The 20701-nt window shown below is 61.6% G+C and overlaps 1 protein-coding gene across 2 annotated transcripts; it reads right to left on the reverse strand.

Annotated features, from left to right (window-relative positions):
• Nucleotides 1-181: 181 nt before the first annotated feature.
• Nucleotides 182-19784, reverse strand: NR2F6 (nuclear receptor subfamily 2 group F member 6). Of its 2 annotated transcripts, none has more exons than XM_088147370.1 (4): nt 19471-19784; nt 8373-8467; nt 5953-6477; nt 182-2191 (listed from the first exon to the last, which is right to left on the reverse strand). In XM_088147370.1, exons 1-4 carry the CDS (start codon nt 19782-19784, stop codon nt 1917-1919), a joined length of 1209 nt encoding a protein of 402 aa, XP_088003496.1. In that variant the 3' UTR covers nt 182-1916. The 2 variants fall into 2 exon arrangements, with proteins under 2 accessions (XP_088003496.1, XP_088003497.1); XM_088147371.1 differs by lacking the exon at nt 19471-19784 and adding an exon at nt 10616-13350.
• Between the last annotated feature and the right edge of the window lie 917 nt (nt 19785-20701).

Below are 20701 nucleotides of genomic sequence, written 5' to 3' on the forward strand. Positions count from 1 at the left end.
GAGTGGGCTGGGGGAGAAGAGGCGGGCCTCCCGGCAGGGCTTGCAACAACTGGGCTCTGCTGGAAGCGGCCGGACCCGCTGCCACTTTGGCCACTGAAGACTGCCCTTAGAGGCCCCCTGCGCCCTTCTGGCAGGGTCCAGCCCCCTCTTGTCCACCCAGGTTAAAATAAAGCACGTCTGATACCCAAATATTTTTATTCCAAGCACAGAACTTGAGCTTCCTTGATCTGGAATTTGGAGAGAGGAAAAGTTTGCATAGATTACAATTAGTACTTCAGACTTCAGAGACCTGAGATCAAGTCCCACCACTCTCACTGACTCAAAAGCCAGCCTCTGGGCCTCAGTTTCCTCTATCTGTAAAATGGGTTGAATGGCAATTTCCATCACAGGCTCTTTGAAGAGACCATCATATACACACGGAGATCGGAAAGCAGGATGGCTAATTGGAGAAGAAAAAAAAAAGGGGGAAAAAAGGCCACAAGTGAGAAAACAGATTTTAGTCGAACTGACATCCAGCGAAGGTCACCGAACACCAGGGCGAGAGAGGAGGACGGCCACGGGCTCAGGCGTCGATTCCAAGGGCATGCAGTCCAGCATTTTGCATAGCATCTTCACACTTGCCGGAGGGAGTCTTGCCTCGGGGCAGGAGAGTCTCCTTCGCAGATTTGGAGGAGGGAGGGAGGGAGGGAGGAGGGAGCCTTGCAGGAGGAAGGCAGAAATTAAGAGGCGGGCAAGGAGCAGCAGCAGCAAGCCCCCAACCGACAGGATCAACTTCCCACTAGGCTTTGTTCAAGGGAATTCGCCCAACGGGGCAACCGCCGTGCCCCAGCAGAGGCCGTCCCTGCCGACTGGCCAAGGGCCCCGCGGCCCCCAGGAGAGGGAGGGGCTGCACTGCCAGCACCACTAGGCAAAGCCCAGGACCCAGGGCTGCTGCAGCACATGCCCGGGCGCTCTCCGCCTCTAGCTAAATCCGCTTGCCCAGAGGACAGCAAGTGGAGCCTCTCAGAGTGGCCCTTGCTCACAGGGGCCCCAACTCCTCAAATGCAAAGGCCGCAATTCAGCCGATGTTTCCGGCTCTCAAAGGAGCTGAACAGAAAAGAGCCCCTGCCTTTGCCCAGGGAGCATTCCGACAACGCCCGCTCTCTTTGGAGCTTCCTCTCCACGGATGGGGGGCGGTCTTTGAGGGGGCAGCACTGGGGTCCTGAAGGGGGTGGAGTAACTGCATGAGGGAACCATGCAAGTGGGGGCTGGAACTGGTTTGGGATGGCTGACCGTCCTCGTTGTTCAGGGACAAAAGATGGCAGGACGGTGCCCCCCTCTTAACGGGATCTGCAAGCCGGCTGCCCCCCCACCCCGCTGAGGGTGCCTTTCAAACACTCTCCACTTGCCAGCCTATTTGGGGAGCTTTCCGAGCCTCGCTAGCCCCCCACCCCCGAGAGGGCGGACAAGAGATGGGGGTAGAAACGTTGCTGGATCTGAAGAGCCCCGACAGCCCGGAAGCCATTCCTGATCCCATTCAAGGTGCTCATGCGGATGCTGGGAAGAATCCACGGGGAGGGGGGAGGGGGCGCGGAGCCCCCCTGGACCACCAAGGCCTCCCTCCAGCTTCAGTTGGAAATGTGGCACGGAGACAGCTGGGACGAAACCCGGAAGAAACACAAGAGACCGTTCAGGAGGAGAGAAACTACCGACTCAAAGCTGTCCCGCCTGGGGTCTCTCTTGGTGTGGGAGGGGGGCGAGAGGCTTCGTTCGCAGAGGGGGCAGCCTCTCCAGCCTCGGCCCTCCCCAAGGGTGGGTCCCGCGAAAGCCACATCGCACCAGTTCAAAGTCTCGGTCGGGGAGGGAGGGCGGCTGAAAACAGACATCCAGGCTGTCGGGAGGCCCGCGGGCACAGGTGCCCACCCGCCCAGCAGGGCTCACTGCCCAGTCCCGTAGGGCCAGTTGAAGGTGCTGCCGGACAGCAGCATGTCTCGGATGAGAGTCTCGATCGGCGTCTTCCCAACCAGCCGCATGAAGAAGAGCTGCGAGATGAGGGAGGCCGGGACGGCCCGCAGCGCAGGGAGGCGCAGGAGCAGCCGGCCGAAGCGCTGTGGCTGGGAGGGGTACTGGGAGCGGACGTACTCCGTCAGCGCCACCTGCGCCTTCTCCTGGAGGCTTTCCACGTGCGCAGGGTCCGAGAGGCCGCAGGCATCTGGAGGGCAGAGGTAGAAATGAGGGTGAGCAGCAGCAGCAGCAGCGGCGGCGGCGGTCCCTGCGCGCCCCCAGCCCGGATCGCTCCCTCTGGCTGAAATGCTGGTGCTGCGGGGCTCAGCCCAGCCGGCGCATTGCTACCAGGTCTCCCTTAAAACTTTCTAGCCCCCGCGGCCCCGATCTGCTATTACGGGAGTGCGACTTTTCCACCCAGAAACCGGCCGTGAAGGTGAGTGGACTGGATTTCTGAATCCAACGTCAGGCTTCTGAATCAATCCGGGCAGTCGCTTTCCTCCAAATCGTTCCAGAGGCCCAAACTGGACTGCCCCTGCCTCGCACAATGGCACCGCTGAGAGCACAGAAGAAAAATAGCAATCACAACGGTCGGCCACTGGGACTTTCTGACTTGCATTGGCAGCCAAGAGGCGCCACGTCCTCCCCGCCACTGGGCCAGCCACCCCGGCTGCCTTATTCAGCTGAGAAGAGCCAAGCGGAGGGGGATGCCAGTCACGAAGGGCCAGGTGCATCTGCCAAGGAGGAAGCCCAGCAGTCCGGCTTGAGGGGGGCCAACTTGCACCAGTCCACCTCACTTGTCTTTGCTTGCCCTGCAGCTGGCCGGAGAAGGCTGCCCCTGGTGGGCAGGAAGGACCCGCAGGAGCTGCCCTGCCTTCCTCGCCCAGCCTGATCAAAGCACGCCAGCATTCGCTTCAACCGCCCTAAAGTCTCTGATGCAGCAGGAAAACAGCTTCTGGGAAGGGATATTGAAAGGGGCGTGCGTGCAGCTGAAGCAGGGCACTCCCAAGGGCTGCCTTCAGTTTCCCCCAAGATGCTGCAGGCCTGGCAGGCGCACAGAGAACTGGAAACAGGAGGTGGGCCCAGGAACACGCCAAGACAAAGCCTGGCACCCACCCTCAACTCTTCCAGGAGGAGCGCAGCACAGTGGCAGCCGCCTGCCTTTGTGTGCAGAACGGGGGGAGGTCCTTTGGCTGCCCCAAACGTGCAAGCAAGACCAAGGGCCCCAACCATTTGCGACATCCAGATGTTCTCGGGGAAATGACCTGTACGAAAACCTCGGGTGCACCACTTCCATTTGGCCACAAGGGGGCGGCATCACGCATCCCATTTCCCCAAAAGCAGCGTCCCTGGAGGGTAGAAACATCTGGCTCTGCAGCCAGGAGACAGGCCCGGCCAGCACGTGGGGCCCTCCTTGTTTCCAGCCAAGCTCTAGCTGTGACCTTTCTCCTAAGCCAAAATGTATTCAAAACCAAAGCGCAGAGCTGGATTTAGGCTCCTCTTTCTTATGAACTGGAACTGATTTTGGCCTCTCCACTCGAATCTGCACTGCCCAGTCTCCTGCTGGCCCATTAATGATAATTTTAAACACTGATATGCCGCCCACTCCCACCAGCTCTGGGCAGTTGCTACAGCCTTGGCCCCCTGGGCTGCTGGGCTCCGACTTCCAGCTTCTGGGGTGCCAACTCTGCTAAATGCTGTGGCGGTTCTTCTCCTTCGAGGGCCAGTTCCTTCTTCTCTGCCCTCTGCTCTCCTGTCCGGGCCGGTGGCCCTTTGCGCTGCGTCCGCTGGGTTTGCACGATGCTCCCCACGATCCAAAGGAGTTCGCCCGCCCGCCCCTTTTCCGACCCACAAATTGGATTAAAAGGCGGCAGCTTTCATTAAAATCCGTGGGCTGGAAACCAGACTCCTGGTTTGGGGACCCCATAGACCAGCGTTTCTCAACCGTGGCCACTTTAAGATGGGTGGACTTCCACTCCCAGAATTCCCCATCCAACCAACCTAAAGTGGCCAAGGTTGCGAAACGCTGCCACAGACTATCACGGCCGTCCTCCGCCTGCTCCAGCGCCCCCCGGGGGAACCTGGGCCTGGCAGCCGAGGCCTGAGCGCCTTGGGCAAGGCTCACGGCCTGAGCGCATCATCCCAGCTGCACTCGTCCATCCCTGCCGTCCGAGCGGCCTGAGCCTTCGGTCCTGCCTGGGGCTTCCCAGGCAGGCCCGCCAGGCTCGATTCCATCTGGGTCAAGCGATGCCTTTGACTGACCATGGGGTAGAAATGGATCTTTCCCCCTCGCGGAGAGCCGGGCTGCACTTCGGAGCCTCCTGTTCCTTGCAGGGGGCAAAGGCAGATCGTGCCCAGAGCCTCCTTGGCCAGCGGAAGGCGCCCTTCAAGGCGAACCCTGACCAGTCTTATTCCCAGGTGATGGGGGGGGCGTGTGTTGGCTGGAAAGCCCCCCTTTGAGACTGGCCCTGTTCTGGGGACCGTCCGGAGGAGGACCGTCTCTTGATGCAAAGGAGGGCGAGGCCGGGGACCAGCTTTACTGCTTCTCAGCTGAGTTTCAATGAAAGTGTCGGGTCTGGCCACAGAGCCAACGTCTGGCACACCTCTGCAGACCCCCATCCCTAAGTGGGGTGGCGGGAAATCTACTTTCTCTCCCAGAGGGCTAAGCTGGACAAGCCTCTCCAGACTGCCCCTCCATAATTGGGGGAGAGGAAATCGCGTCCTTCAGCGGAGTTAGGGCTGCCCCGTCAACAGCCGCATCCTGGCGCTTCTCAGCTCTCCCCTGCACTGGTCAATGTCATCGACAATTGTGCGGTCGGCGCGGAAGGCTTCAAAACTCTGAGGCTGTTGTTACATCTACTAGCTGTCCTGTTCTGTTCTGAGCAGCCCCGTCTTCTACGCTGTTGCATCTTACAACAGAGGAAGAACCAACGGCACAGGGTCAAATGGCGTGGTCCCACGCGGCCAGGTTGCAATAGTCCCCCACGTTCCTTCTGCTTTGCCCTCGGCTGCTTCTTCCTCGAACGCCTGGCAAGCCCCCCCAGCCCAAGGGGGCATCTCGGTAATTCTATGATTAATTCTAGCCCAGCCTGGAAGGTGGGGCGGGGTGGGGGGGCAGGGAGCAAGATGTAATGCTTCCTGAAGAAAGAAGGGTCCACGGAGGGAAGGGCCCCCAGATGCAGAGCGGGGGCGGAACCACCGAGTCGGTTTCACACGGGGGCGGCGTGGGTTACTGCTGGGAGCGTTCCCGTTGCTTCTGAGCAGGAATTGGCGTATGAGGCCAGACCTACCACCTTTTTTCAAGCCCTGCTGCTTCCCTGCCTCTCTGTCCATTTGGCATCACCGCCTCATCCGAGGGCAGCGAGTCCCGCAGGCTCCAGAACGGAGATCCCTTGCAGGAAGAGCCCCGCTCGGTCCAGGCCGCCCTGAAGCTGCGCAGATGGGGGGGAGGCAGGGCGCGTTCTGCGCATGAAATGCCCCCGGAAGGCCGCTCAAAACTTTGCCTCTCTCAACCTTCTCCGGGGGATCTCCGTCTTCCCCCCTGGATCGCTGCCCCCTTAAACGATCCCACGGCTTTGGCTTTTACAGGGTTGAGGTCAGACTGAAGCCTTCCTGGTTTTGTGTCCAACCGTTATTGCTTTGGCCTTTCCACTCCCTGGTCCGGACAAAATTTAATGGAAAAACCATCATGGCTAAAAGAGAAAATCTGTTGTGCTGGCTTAGGAACAGAACTGGGGAACGGAGAATGGTGCAGGTGAGGATAATAAGTGGGAGGCAAAGTGAGGGGGAGAGAAGATATTGTCCCGCCCCAGGAGTTGATTTAGCACATGCTAAATCTGTGCAATTTCCAGATATCCTGGCTCCGAAGTGCCAGCCAGGTCAAACTGGTTTACTTGGAGAGGGCAGAGTCTGGCACAGGTCCCGTTTCCTCCTTGGCGCGTCAAGGCCTTCTGGGGGAGGGGGACTCACCTGGCGTGAAGAGAGCGATGGCTTTGAGGCAGCTGTACTCTGCCGAGTCCACCTGCAGCCGGTTGAGCTTCTCCACCTGGTCCTGGAAGATGCGGATCTGGTCCATGAAGGAGACCACGCGGTCGGCAGACATGGGGGCGGCATGGAAGCCGGCGGCCGCCAGCAAGGGGGCCATGTGCAGCGGCAGGGCAGACTGGGCGGCGTTCAGGACGAAGAGCTCGCTCCAGCTCAGCCGCAGCAGGGCCACCTGGTCCGAGACGGGCAGGTCCGGGAAGAAGGGGATGTTGCGCGCCCACTCCACCGTGCTGAAGAGCAGCCGGGCCGCCAGCTCGCAGATGTTGTCAATGCCCATCACGCTGCCCTGCTGGGCGTACTGGGAGCCGAAGCGGGCGGTGGGGTAGGGCTCGGCCCGCAGCAGCTGGGAGATCAGTTCCGAGACCGGCTGCCCGTTGTAGTAGTCCCCGCTATGCACGGCGTTGGGGCTGGCGCTCGCGTGGCTGGGGGGGATCCGGCCTCTTTGGACGGCTGGGGAGGAAAGACGGGCAGGTCAGCACGGGGTGGGCAGGCCTCCAAGCAGGGGCAGTTTCTGCAGGCTGGGAAGGTGCCCTTTGGCCCGATTCACCATCAGTTGGAGAAAGCCTGCGTTTGCCCGGGAAATGTGCCAAGATGCCAGGCAGGCCAGCAATGTGGAGTTTTCCCCAACTCGGCCTTGTTTTCCAGCTGTGACCTTTGCCACAGCTGGGTCATGTGAGCCCCCCCCAGCCCTGCAGGTGCTTCTCTGACTCCTGCTGCCGCCAGGGGGTTGTGCCCTTCAAGCACTGCCTGCTCAACCGGTCCCTCCACGCAGGAGCTGGGCAACTCCGTCCCTCTCTGAACGAGGCCCCACGGGCCATGCCATGCCTCTCGCCACGGCCTTTCCCGAGCATCTGGCCCTCAAAGGTAAAGTGCTCCTAAGCAAGGGGGCTCTACGATGAGAAGAACCCTGTTCCCCCTCTCTGGTTCATGCTTGGAATGATCTTTGCACTGGCTTCTGCAACCTGGTGCCCCCAGTGGGAGGGCTGCAGGCAGAAAATCTGGGGAGCAGCAAGGAAAGGCACGACCCCAGGCATGGATTCGACTTCCACCCACTTCATTTGCATTTTCTAGTTTACTTCCCTGCTGGAGGCCAAACTCTGGGCCCCAGAGCACCCCTCGTAGGTCACAATTCCCCACTGGTTTGCCGCCCTGGTTTGGCAGCTGTGACTCTGCCCTGTAGTGAGCCCAGCACCCCAACCAGTTGCTCGCTAATGGGTCCCCGACCCCAGCAATGGCAGGAGGACAGGCGGTCAGCCTGGGGACATCCCCCGCCCCCATGCCGTCACCATCAAGTTGAGCAACTTGGCACTTCAATAAGCTTGGCAGAAGCAAATTAACTCTATTGCATTCGGCCATTAGAGATCTGCAGTCTGAGGGAGGGGGTTAAGGCAGGGCCGCGCATCTCATGCCTGGGGGGACACAGCCCCTGCTACAGGCTCCTCCCAGATCGGCCCAACCTAGATCCGCCTGGCGGGGTCAGCCCCTTCTGAGAACTCCTCTTTTGCCTCTCCAGCAAACTGCACCGCCCGCAACCAGCTTCTGGGCTCCCTCTGGACCCCCGGTCAGCTAGTGTGCAACGGGCTGCTTGGCCTGATCCTGTAACGCACTTGTGCCAACGACGGTCAGTCCCTCCATGGGCACCTGGAGCGGAGGCACAGCTGAGCGAGGGGCATGTCCCCGGGCACCGGGCCCCACAGCAAAGAGGCCAGTGCACTCTTGCCTTCGGACAGCTAAGCTGGTAGCCGCTCTCTTCCAGTGGAGGGGGGATCTTTCCCCAAGGAAGGGCTGGCTGAGCATCCCTCAGCCAGTCTAACTTCATTCCTTCAGGAGCGGCGAGAGCAGGATTCTTGCTCCGGCTTGCCCAGTTAGCAAAGGCAGGACCTCGCCGGTTGGCGCCTGCTCCTCTCACCTTTGGGGGCCGGGCGCTCCTGCATAACGTTCAGGGGGATGCGGCAGAGCGGTTTTCACGTGGGCAGGGGGCCGAGGAGGGGGTTCTGCGGAACCCGACAATTCTACCCCGAGCTACACAGACACCCCCCATTACTGCAGCTCTGGGGAGGCCCACGGGAAGATCCCCCCAAAGGCAGCATCTCCCCTCGTGCCTGGTCGGCGAAACGGCTGCCCCCTTCTGGCAGGGACTGGAACTGCAGCTTCCAGGTGGGGAGTTACCCGGCTGACCCTCCAGGGCAGGACAGGCCCAAGGGAGGGGTCCAGCCACCAGCATGGCTCTGCCTGAGCCCCGGCCTGCCTCGGGCACCCGATCCTCTTCCACCACCCGGCCGGGGAGCGTCCCCTGATGGGGCCCCTCTCCTGGGCCCCCAAGGCCTCCAGCCGGCCGGCCTCACCTTCTTTCCTCATGCCGACGCGGAAGCACTTCTTCAGCCGGCAATATTGGCATTGGTTGCGGTGGTGCTGGTCGATCTGGCAGTCCCGGTTCGACCTGCGGAGGAAGGAGGCAAAACGCCTTCAGCGCTCGCGAGCACAGCCGAGCCACCGACGGCCACGAGACGAGCACTGTCTGTGGGGCAAGCACGCCCGGAATCGGAACCGTGCACCGTTACGGTCTATTAACTTGCGTCGTTGTGTTTTTTCACTTTTGTATCAAAGCACTTTCGTGTATTTTTTCCCTTTTTTTGTAATTAAAAAACGTTAACAAAACAAAAAACAAAAAACGCAGAGCCATAGATTGCAGGCAGAATGGCGATGGATGGATGGGAGGGAGGGATTTCCCTCAGGAAAATGGGAGGTTTACAGGTTTGCTACGCAAAAGGAAAAGCAGGAGGAAGAGAGAGCATCTTTATAAAATACTGATAAGCCGCTTGTCCAGCGAGATGAACTACACTAACTTGTTATATTTGAAGGCCCCGATGAAAAGAAAGCGGGCCCCTCGGAGCCTCTAGAACGAGGGCTGAGCAGAACGGCCCTTTTCCACCCAGAGCATTCAGGCCGGGATAGGGAGGCCCGAGGAAAGCCACCCTCCCCCTGGGGCCACCCCCGGGCAGGCCCTGCTTCTCTCTCGGGGGTGCTTGGCCCCAGAAACGCCGCTCGGTCAGACGCCAAAGAAAGCTCAGAAGCAAACCCTGCCTGGGGGGCGGCCTGCCTCTCCTCCCACAGTGCGCCATTACCCCTGGGGCTCCACGGATAGGAAGAACCACGGCCCCCTCCCCAACCACCGCTTTTCCTCTGAGAAGACCATTCAGGGAAACGCCTCTCTGCAAAGGGAGCCCAGCCCAGCCGTCCTCAGGAGCGAGGCCAACTGGCCCGGCCGAGGCACGGAGGCCTCTTGCAGAGGGGGCCGGTCCCCTGCTCCGCAGGAATGTCCAGAGTCAACATCTGGCATCGCCTTCCCGTCTGGAGCCTCCAAGCGTGGGGATTCCGGCCCCCCTGCTGGCAGGGACTGTGGGAACCCAAGCCAGCGCGAAGAGCACCGGCTGGGGGCCGGCGCCCGACCTGAGGCCCCTCACCCTCCTTGCGGGGCCCCGTCCGGCCTCTCGCCTGAAGGTATCAAGGCTGGAAACTGGGAGTTTTGCCGCGAACCACACGGCCTCCACTCGCCCCGGTTCTTTCCTGCGAAGGGCACATGGTTCCCGTTCTGAGGAAGGCGCGGATTTAGGAAGGAACCTTCCAGGATTCACTCCAGAGAAATGCCAGGAGGCTGCCAGCAGGAGCAGCGCGCTTGCTCCGCACCGGCTCTTCCCCCAAAGGCCATCGCTGGCGACGGTCGCTGTCGGCTAGGGGACCCCAATGCCCATCACTGCAGGGGTACGAAAGGGTCGCACAGCCACTCCCCACCCAAAGGGAGCCTCCCTATCCAGGGCAGCCGAGCCTAGAACAATCAGGCACCGGGAACAGAGAAAGGCCGGTGCGCTGGCACCACTTCTCTTGGCTTCTAAGAAGCATCTGCCTGGCTACCGAGGGGCAGGAGGGGGCGCTGGGCAGGGAACCCTTTTGCTTCAGGAGCCAGAATTTGGGATCAAAGAGCCAACGGGCAGCCTAACAAGGCGGGCAGCCTTTCCAGCTCGCCACAGAGAGCAGGCCCGTGACCGTCAGGACGGATCAACTTTGCCTCCGCTCTGAATCTGCCCAGAAACGCCCCTCCCAAACGGGTGACCTCCCTGCTCTGCGCCAGGAGCACCCCCCCCCCAAAGCACACACGAGCGCCTGCAACCGAAGAGGAATTCGAGCAATTTCCTCCTCGAGGAGCCTTTGCCCAGACAAGGAGCAATGGGGGAAGGGTTACCAGGGCAGAGGAACAGGGCCGGGAAGGCCGCCTCTGCCCTCGCTCCCTCCAGCTGGGGAGGAGTCGGCCCTGGGCGGGCAGGGCAGGGCAGGGCAGGGCAGGGCTCTCCAGGCATATGGTTCCCAGCCCAAGGATCCCCTTGGGCCAGGAGGCAGCATCTGCGCTGCGAGAGACCTGCCCCCCACGGCAAGGCTGGTTTGAGGATGGGCCCCGTCCGGGCTGCTCGAGGACACAAGGATGCCGCCCCCCCATGCAAAGTTGGCCCAAAGGGGAACAAGCCTTTGCACCACCCTCCCTTTGCTTCCTGCATGTTTGCGTCCCTTCGAGGGACCCCCCCGGAGCACCTGCCTCTGTCATTTGTGGCGCAGCAACTGAAGGCCAGTGGGGGGGGAGGGGCGCTGTCGAGGCCGCAACGCTTGCCCGCAGAGGAGGTGCCATTCCGGTGCAAGGCCAGGACACGCGTGACTCACAACAGCATCGGACGGAAACAGAGACAAAGGGCAGAGTTTAAGGCTTGCGGTCAAGGCTCCACTGAGCTTGCCCCCCGGGGACTCCACGGACATCTCCGTGCCCTTTTCTTGGGAGCAATATGGAAGTGGTTTACCATCACCTGCTTCCAGGATGTGCCTTCCACCTCTCAGTCTTCCCTACCACCCTGGGATCTCCTAGTGGTCTTCTGTCCAGATACTAATCAGGCCCTGCCGTTCCTAACTTCCAAGCCTGTTTCCTGCTGCACCAAACAGTCTAAATCAGTGTTTCTCAACCTTGGCCACTTCAAGATGTGTGGGCTTCAACATGGCTGGCTGGGGAATTCTGGGAGTTGAAGTCCACACATCTTGAAGTGGCCAAGGTTGAGAAACACTGGTCTAAACGCATGAGGAAGGAGGGCTGCGAGCATCCGCAGCAGCAGAGATGGGGAGATGGCAACCATTTTCAGTGGCGCAGATGCATTAGGAGGGCAGGAGGCGCAGTCTGCACACACGCGGCACCTCTGGATGCCCAAGGGAGTGAGAACCTGCCCTCCCCCCAATTGAGTTCGGTTGACGCTCCACCCCGCAGCCACGGCCTAGCCCAAAACTCCCCTGTCCTTCCTCAACCCCTCAGAAACCCGCCTTTCCCCCACTGCGCCCAGCTCAACTTCTTTGAGGACTCCAAAGCGCCGTTGAAGGGGCTCGACTGCAACCATCTCCCTTCCCAGCAGCACCTCCGAAATCCACCCCAGCAGAGCTCAGGCTGAAGAAACTCTGCTCCTTTGCCCTCCTTTCGAGTCTTTTAAAAAACAAGGGTCTCCAAGGAGGGGCTGCCCTGTTGCTGGAGACCCTCTGCCGGGAGGGCGTTCAAACCCGTGGGGCTTCGGGGGAGGTCCAGGCCGGCGATCCCAAAGACCCAGAGGGGGCACGGCCCGCTTCCGGGAGTCGGATGCAGGCCCCCGGTGCGGGGGATCCTCAGCACGTTGTAAGCCACTCAGCCCCCCCCCCCAAGGCGGCAAGATTACAGCCCACGGAGAGGGGCAGGGAAAATCTCTGGCTTTGCCAACACTGCTCCCTTCCTGGATGACAACTCCCATCATCCCCAGTAAGTGCAAGGCCCTGCTGGCAGAGGACGACGGGCAGCCACAAGGGGACAGCACAAGGGGACGGGCCTATCTTCTGAGCCAAAGCACCAGCTGCCCCCCGGTTTCTCCCCCTCCCCACTGGGAAGCTAACTCGACCAGACAGGCAACAACCGCGACATGCGCAACAGCCATTCCAAATATTGCAGGGGGCCCTGCACTGAAGGGCGGCGTGGGGACAGCCAGCTGGCCAGTCTCCTTTGCCCAGCTTCTGGGTACTCCGCTCCGTTTCTCTGAATCTCCTTGCTCTGCATCAGGGACGGGCCGACGGCCGGGCGATACAGTCAGCTCTCGCTTGGCATGTGTTTTGGGGCGGCGAGTTGCTCTTCAGGTTATTTTTCAAAACATATTTCTGTGCTGTTGCAAATATGCCCTACCCAAGCTGTCCCTGATGAACGTTTAGGGGGCCAGAGAGACAGAGAGGGCCCCCGAAGAGCCTTGAGAAAGACAAAGAGCGAGCGAGATTCTCCCTAAAAGAAAGCCCACGATGCGGGAGGGGGAGCAGGGGGAGGGGCTCTGAGTCGCATGGCTTCAGCTCCAGCCTCATCTGCCCCCTGGAAACCCTAACCCTAACGGCCAGCACCGTCAAACGAACAACGCACGGCATTTGCAGCTAATCCCTATACCTGGCATTCATAAATTACTCCGAACCAAAGAACGCACATTTTCTGCCCTCCCGGGAACTTCAGCATTCCTGGCCTCTCCCTTGAACGCCGGCAGGTCTTGCAAGGCCCAAGTGGGCAGGGCATCGGGGGGCTTTGGAGTTTCATGATGCTCCCCCAGCACTCACACATTGCCCTCCCCCCCAGCTGCGCAACCTGAGCCTCGGAAAGCGTGGAAGAAGAGCCCATTTGGTTCCAGCTGCAGGAGGAGGAGGGGACAAAGGAAGACCAAGCCCCCAGCGGGCACATCTGTGCCTGGACCATTCGATGCAGAGCCCCCAAGTGAGGATTCCCAACTCTTTGCAGCAAATCAGTGCAAGAGCCAACCAACGATACCAACACGCGTCAGGAGCGTTCACGTCCCTGGTTCAGGCTCTCGTGTCTTCATTTAAAAAGCAAAACCAGGAGAACTTTGAGCTCAAGTTCAAGGGGCAACCAACACCTCGAGAGAGACAAAGATTTGGCAACAGACTTCCCGGGGAACCAAATCAAGGGGGAACATTTGTGGGGTTCCAAATATTGTGGCCCTTAATGTCATGCAGGCAAAGAGGCCGGTCGCATCTCTGAATGGCTCTTGAGCCTTTTCACTCTCGTGCACGCCACCAGGGAACTGGATCGCGGGGAAGCAAGGAGGGGGCTCTGGCCTTTGCCAAGGCTCAGATAGGGAGCAGGTCTCCTTCAGAGTAGACACATGCCCAAGATTTTCCCCTCCATAAATCCGAAAGTAAAATAAAAAAGGGAGGAAGGCTAGGTCGAGAGGCTCCATTTGGGGTCCAAAGGAGCAAAGCAGGCCCGCAGCGAGGCTGACCCGGGCAGCTTTTGCCCTCCAGCCGGGGGGGGGGGGGGCTGGGAGCTCCAGTGTGCCCACCCTTCCTTTGCATGGGGGAGGGGGACTGCGCTAATGAGCTCATTAGGGCGGCCAATTACCAGCCCCAAATGCCCAACTTGCAAGCCGATCAGTTTTAAATAGGCAAATCAGCCCAGCCTCCATCCTCAGCGCCAGCCAGACTCCAGCTGCGCCGGAGAAAAGCTTCTAAGTATCCTTGGCAGGAGATGAAACAGAGTGACAAACCCCCTGCATTGGGGCGGGGGTGAGGGCGGCTGGGGGCACAGGGAGCTGCCCTGCTAGGAATGAGCAACCCCGAGAAGGGAGGCTGAAAAGGTCTGGCTCCCTTTCAGTGCAGTGCGCGGCGGCGGAGGAACACCGTGACCGGCTTTGCTGGTTAAGCATGTGTGAAAATCATAAAATTAAAGCAAGAAGCGAGCGAGAGAGATGCGTTTGCTAAATTAAGGAGTGGGAGGAGAACCAACTTCGGGGTCGGCATGAAGAGTGGCGTTCCAGAGCAGCTACAGAGACCGGGCTGTGGATAGCAACTCCCGATGTGCAGCCACGCCACCTGCATTTTCCTCCCCAGCTTGTGTTTGCTCACTAAAAGTGTATCCCTTCCATTGAGTGGGGGACTATTCCAAGTGGCTTTCCACCAACGCCGCGAGCAAAGCTGGGCCGCCTGATTTGGGGCCGACCAAAAGCAGCCGTGCCGGTCACGGGGACCGAGCCTTGCAAACGGCAAAGCAAACCAGCGCTCTGGGTGCTGAATTTTCTGGACGTGACAACAGCGCCTTCCAGTTGCGCAAGGCGGGGTCCCAACATTCGCAGGTATACAACCATTTTTGGAGGGGAGAAGTCCCTAAGAAGCGGGGGGGAAAAACAGGCAGGCCTATGAAGCACGGGATTGCTCAGCGTGGACAAAACGAAAAACGGAGAGGAGCGAAGAAAGAACAGAGGAGCAAAATCGCTCCAGTCTCCCCTTGGGGGTCCCACTTGCTTTTCCAAGGCCTCGATGCTCCCAGACTCTATCAGTTCTTCTGAGAAACTGGACGTCCGGATGAGCCGGTCACTGCCGCCAAACACGTGTGGCGTCGGCCAGAATTTATTCGCTTTTATGTCTGAAGTTAGGCTTCCTTGCTAGGAGCGTCCAGATTCGCCGCAGCCGAACTGCGGGAGAAGAACTCAGGGGCGCTTCCTGAAGGTGAACCGGGAACATCTGCACAAGGAACCAGGGCGGGTGGCCGCTCTGTGCTGACCAGCTCTTAGCATCCCTGATTGCCTCGTTCAGAAAACCACCTTCCTGCTGTTGCCGTGTGCAGGGACAGCCCAGCGTGCCCTAGTTTCTGCCTGACCCTCGCTGGCTGCCCGCCTTGACGCACCGGGCCTCCCTTTGCAGTGCAGAGCGAGCCTCCTGGTCTGCAAGTGCTGCAGCTCGTTCTCGCGAAGTGACCTGCACAGGAGGGGCTGGCAGAGCCAGAGCAGGTGCCAAACCCCCGTAGTTGCTTAGGAGACCACTGAGCCTCTCCTACCACCTCCTCCTCCGAATCTGCAGATAATTTTCCTTTTATTTTCAGCCTGTTTCGAGCTGCAGTCACCACGCAAGCGGCTTGGCCTCTTCAGGACTCCACCCGGTTCAACCCGCCTGCCTCGCGCAGCTTTGCACTTTTCCAAATAACCCAATTCCCCCCGCGCGTGTGCGCGCTCTTCCTCTCTCTCTCTCTCTCTCTCTCTCTCTCTCTCTCAGGCCTCCTTTTCAGTGGCCGCGCTGAGGGTCGTGCCAGAGTGAAGGAGTTCCTCGTGCCACCCTGCCCACCCACTTCTGAGCTCAGCAGATTGGAAGGGTTCTTCCCCCAAAACATCCGTGGACCATCAGAAGATCGCCCCCCCCAGCCCAGTAGATAAGATCCATCAGCCTCCTGGAAAAAATGTCTGCGCCAGCATCCAAGGGCAAACGCAATCCATCCACTTCGACACCCAGAAGGGTCTTCCAGCCTTTCATGGCTCAGGGAGGTCCCTGGCACTGCGAACGTGCCAGCCGGAAAGTGTCCAAGGGCCGCCCTCCTCCTGCCCCACAGAGGCGGGGGGAATGCATGGCTCATCCTGACGGGAAGGACACCTGAGGTCCCCCTCTGAATCTCCCACCCTGCTGGGAGCGGAGTCGGGCTGGCAAAATCTGCCTCAGACACCACAACGCGGTAGCCGTTCTTCGTGGGCCTCAGATAGGTTTTATCTAATGGAATGTATACCCTTCCTTTGTCCCCAGAACAGCATTTAATAAAATGCAGATTAAAGCCCGCGCAAGGGGCATGAATGAAAATATCAACATCTGTCCATTAAAAACTCATCACCTCACAAGGCATTCCCGGAAACCCACCCACTGGGAGAAAAACCGCAGAAGGCCGTTCTTCTGGCTGAGGCTTTAGCGATCACGTGGGCACGGACCCACCTGCCACCTTGGCTGGGGAAAAGATCAGGGCTAGGTGCCCAACAGCATCAGCACCCACAAAATGCATCACTACGAGGCACCAGTAATCGCCCGAGCAACCCAGACGGTCCAGCTGGGATTTGAAATCGACTTCTCCGATCGCCCTCGACTGCGAACTGCAGACGCCGATATTTTAAGAAACTAACGACCTCGCGCAGGCCTTGAAATGGAATCGAAAAGGAACCTGGCAGGCATGGCAGCACAGCGAAGAAAACTCTCGCACGCACACACACCCGCCACACACACTTTGCATTCTCCAGATGACTCATCCGCAGAACTGCGGACCAGAAAGGTGGGAGGAAGGTTGAGAGTCCCACTCTGCTGCAGGAACCAGGGAGAGCCAACTCCCCCCGGCCCCCGGCCCAGGCCGGGCGGATCTGCCAAGGAGGAAGCGGGCGGGCAGCTTTCGGGGGTCTGGCCATTCTCTTCTCCCATCCTGGGGGAGGGAAGAGCCCCCCCACTCAGAGGTCTCTCTCACACCTGAGCCTCCCCTTCCCACAAGCCTGCCCCTGAGGAGGAAAACAGCGCCATTGACCCAGAAGACTGACCGGGCCTCAGCAGAGGACCCTCCGGTGGCCAGAGAGTGGACCGAGAGTAGGGAAGAGCAGCGGCCCTTGTGGATGGCCACGTGGGCAGACCCGCCATTCGTCCCCTCGGAACCTTGAGGACTAGGATCTTGTAGAGTCAGAGGGGGCAGACCGCACAACAGGGGCAGAGTTTGGGGGCACCGAGAAGATCTGCCCCACACCGCAGGAGGCAGGAGGGGCACTCGAGGGGCAGGTGCAAGGCACCGACAGACGGGCGCTCTGGCGCATCTTCCCTCCTCGAAGGCGTTTCATTACAACCTGCCCCAAGAGGAGGCGCAGTTCTGGGGCTAATCTGAAGGGGAGGGTGCAGAGCACCCAGGAAGCCAAGCCACACATCCCACGGGTGCAGCTCAGGCTGGCGCTGGATACCGAGCCCCTGCCAAAGTTCCCACTGGAAGCGGCCCTGCCCACCCCCAGAGAGACCGAGGGGAGAAGCCGGGACAGATTCCGCCCAGGGGCTCCAAGTGGCCAAACCCTTCACTCCTACTGTGCATCAGCTCCCATAAGTCCCAAGCAGTTGGCTGGGAATGATGGGGTTGGGAGGAGGCTGGACTGACCTCCTCCTCCTTTGCCTTTGTCTCGCCTGTCCAGTCCGGCCTTTCGTGGCTCTTCTTCGGCTTAATGGCTTTTCCCCAGAAGCTCAACGCACCCCAGACAACACTTCCTCCCACAACAGCCCTCCAAGGTAGGCCGGGCTGAGAGAGGGGAGCTGCCTATGCTCACCTTGGGAGCCTCTGTGGCAGAGGGGGCACTTGAACCCAGTCCCAAACCCCTACCGGCCTCATGCACGCCTGATACAGCTCTCCCTGTGGCTTTTCTGCCTGTAAGTTCACAATCCCCCAAAGGCTTTCCAGGCACTTCTAGTCCACTGAAGTTCTCGCATTGTGGAAGAGAAAAGTGGGGCAGAAAATCAATCAGTCCATAAATGAGGACACGGAGGGGCCCATTGGAGGACTCTGCCCGTGCGCTCCATTTGTCCTGCTGGGTTGGGCACACCCTGAAAGCTGGCTCAGGGAAGCCACTTGCCCACGGCTGCGGGCAAGCTTGTCCCCCTGTGTGGATACAGGCATTGGGCCCTGCACGGCTAAAAGTGGGGCACATGCACCGCAAGCCCCTTGATTGTGGGGGGAGGGTTTGGCCTTAATGGGGGGGATCCAACAGAACTGCACGCCAATGTGGCCGAATGGGCCCTGCTTCTCCCAAGCGGGTCTTCTCTGTTGCAGGATCCAGCAGCCAAGGCCAGAGAGGGCTCAGCCCCAAGGGGGTAGGGCAGGCCGGGCCCTGTGGCCCTGATGCCGAGGGCCTGGGTTCCTCCTAGCGGCACAAACCCTGACCCAGTGACACCACCAGAGGCCCTTCCAGACAGGAATCTCCCACTCCTTCACACACACAGAGTTCCAGAACAGCCAAGGCCTGAATAGAAGGGGGAGGGGGCTCCCTGCTGACCACTGGAGCATCCGAGTTCGGTCCCCACAATCTCCAAGCGGGGCCAGGAAAGCTCCCATCCTGCTTGGTGCAGAGTTTTTGTGCAACTGACTGTGGTGCTGCTTCTACCTTGAGATCACACCATGAGGTCTGGAAACTTGCCACAAGGCACAGACAGCCTTTGCTAATCAAGGGGGGGCAGCTCTCGGAAATCTACCTGGTCTTGGCTGTGCTGTCCCCCACTCTTAGCTCGAGAGCATGAAAAAGCAGTTGGGGAAGAAAAAGAGAAAATGGGTTCCCCTTGCATAATGAGAACTAGACCCTTAGCTTCACCACAAAATTTTGATCTGCAATTCCACCCCTGAAGTTCCTGAACTGCCCTACTCGCTGCTCCCCAAAAAAGCTTACCATCCAGAGTCCGGCCCCAATCAAAGCTCCAGAGCTGGACGTCTCCACATGTTCCAGCCCAGGGTGACAGAGGAAGGAAAGAGGACCTCTATCCGAAAGGCTACCCACCCAGGCAGACCCCCCATGCAAAATTTGCCTGCCCCCTCACTCTCTTGGCTCTCCTGAAAGGCCTGCCCCAGCAGCTGGGCTGCTCACAGCCCCAGTCCCCCCCCCCAGGGCACAGAAGATACAAAGACATGGCCAGTTAAGGGCACCCCCCTTAAATGCACCCCCTTTGGCAGAACAGTCCTGGAAATACCTCTTCCTTGCCAACCAAACCATCATCCACATGCCTGCTCAGCCATGCGTGGCATCATTTGGGCAGCAGCGTATGGAGGGGGCAAGAGGCAGCTGGGGATCCAAGAGGGGCCCCCCAGGCGCGCACCTGCAGCACAGCAAGGCCTCTCCTGGCAGCAGGTGTGTGACTGGCAAAGCACCTGCAGCTTCAGGCAGCTTGTGGGAGCCAATCCAGCGCCAGGTGATGGCGGAGTGGGCATCCCAGGAGCCCGGGGCCATCACCCGCTGGCGTGAGGCTCCCCGCCCGGAGCCTTTGTGGCGCAACTGCAGCCAAGCCAAGAAAACTGCCTTGCAACCCCCAAAACGACACAGCCCCATATCAAGCAGGGGACATTCCTCAAATGCCCCTTGATCAGCAAGCGGCTGCCCAGGGAGGGAGGGAGGGAGGGAGGGAAGGGTGCCCGGCTGGCCCGGCGCCCCCCCGCCGCAGCTGAGAAACGGGGACCCCGCGCTGGGACAGGCGCGGAGCCAGCCAGGTGGTTCCCAAGGCAGAGGCGACGCGCAGAGGGGGCGCGCGCCACCCTCCCTTCCCGGCGGCCCTGCGACGACCCCCCCCCGGCGGCAGCGGGAGACCTGGCCTCCCGCCGCAGCCCGGCCCGCCGAACCCTCCCCCGGCCGGCCGAGCCTCCGCGGCGGGGGCGGCCTTTCCTGGACCTGCAGCCGCAGAGGCCGGGCCGGGCCGGGCCGGGCCTCCCGCCCTCCTCCCCGCCCGCGACGAAGGCCTTCCCGGCGGCGAGGCCTGTTCCGCCTGCTCTGGTCTGGAGGTGGAGCGGCCGCCGGGCGCCAGGAGCGCGGGCAGGCCCGGGCACGGCGCGCGGCGCCGAGCCCCGGCGGAGACCCCCCGCCGCCCCCCGCGCACCTGCAGGTGTAGCTGAGGTTGCGGCGGATGCTGCGCTTGAAGAAGCTCTTGCAGCCCTCGCAGGTGAAGACGCCGTAGTGCTTCCCGCTGGACTTGTCGCCGCACACCACGCAGTCCACCGGCACCGCCGCCTTGTCGTCCTCGCCGCCGCCGCCGCCGCTCCCGCCGCCGCCGCCGCCGCCGTGCTCCTGGTCGCTGGGGCCGCCGGGCGGGGACGCCGAGTCGTCCTCCGAGTGGCGCGGGTAGCCCTTCTCCACGCCGTTGGTCTCGCCGCCGCCGTCCGCCTCGCCCCAGCCCCCGGTCACCATGGCCATAGCGCCCGGGGCGCAGCCAGGGGTCGCCGGAGAGGGGCCGCCCGGCGGCGGCGGCGGCGGCCGAGCAGAGGGGGCCGGCGGAGCGGGGCCGGGCAGACGCGGGGGACCCTCCCGCCGCCGCCGCCGCCGCCGCCGCCCTGCTCCCGCGCCCGACTCGGTCCCGCGGGGAAAGCCGGCCGCCGCGGGGGAAGAGGCGGAGGCGGCGGCGGAGGCGGCGGCGAGTCCCGCGCCAGGAGGGCGAGGCGGCGAGGGGCCCCGGCCGGGGCGGCGAGCCAAAGTTAAGCCGAGGTCACTCCGGGCTCCGGGCGGCTAAGCAGGGCGGGGGGCCGCCTCCGCGGCGCAGCAGCTGGGCGGGCGCCCGCGAGCCCCTCCTGAAGTTGGTCGGGCGGCGGGCGAAGCCCCCTGGCGCCGCCCCCGCCGCTTCGCCCCGCAGCGATTCGGGCAAGTTGGGGCGCCTAGCAGCGCGGCGGGTCCGGGGGCGCCGGGCGGGGAGGGGGCCGCTCCTCGTCCCGGGCGGCCATGGCGCGCGCCGCGGAGAGGTGCAGGCTGGAGCGCGGCGGCGGCGGCGGCGCGATCCGGCGGGCCTGGCGATCCGGCGGGGTTCGGGCGCGGCGCCCCGGTCTCAGCGCATCGCGGCGGCGGAGCAAAGTTCAGGCCCGGCGAGGACTCGGCGCGGCAGCCCCGCCGCGCAGCCAGCTCGCCTGCTCGCTCGCTCGCTCGCTCGCTCCTCCCTCGCCGGCCCTCCCCTTCCGCCTGCCCGCCAGCCTGCTCGCCGAGGCCGCCTCCTGCTCCGGCCGCCGCTTCCTGCGTGCGCCCGGCGCCCGCTGCCCTGGCCGGGAGGCAGCCTCTGAGCGCGTGCAGAGGGCCCCGGGGCCTCCCGCTGCCGGTCGCCTCTCCTCTCTCTGGAGCCGACTCCC

The sequence above is a fragment of the Python bivittatus genome, unplaced genomic scaffold, assembly GCF_059951505.1.
Source record: "Python bivittatus isolate LINGU-HERP-01145 unplaced genomic scaffold, Pbiv_v1 ctg000500_np1212, whole genome shotgun sequence".
In the NCBI taxonomy this organism is placed as follows: domain Eukaryota; kingdom Metazoa; phylum Chordata; class Lepidosauria; order Squamata; family Pythonidae; genus Python; species Python bivittatus.

Excerpts from the sequence above, each read along its gene's own strand:
- NR2F6 (XM_088147370.1), bottom strand. The coding sequence starts at position 19,784 with ATGGCCATGGTGACCGGGGGCTGGGGCGAGGCGGACGGCGGCGGCGAG. Across the intron at positions 6,478-8,372 it reads CGTCGGCATGAGGAAAGAAG|CCGTCCAAAGAGGCCGGATC; the intron begins GTGAGGCCGGCC and ends TTTCCTCCCCAG. Across the intron at positions 2,192-5,952 it reads CATCGCTCTCTTCACGCCAG|ATGCCTGCGGCCTCTCGGAC; the intron begins GTGAGTCCCCCT and ends TCTGCCCTCCAG.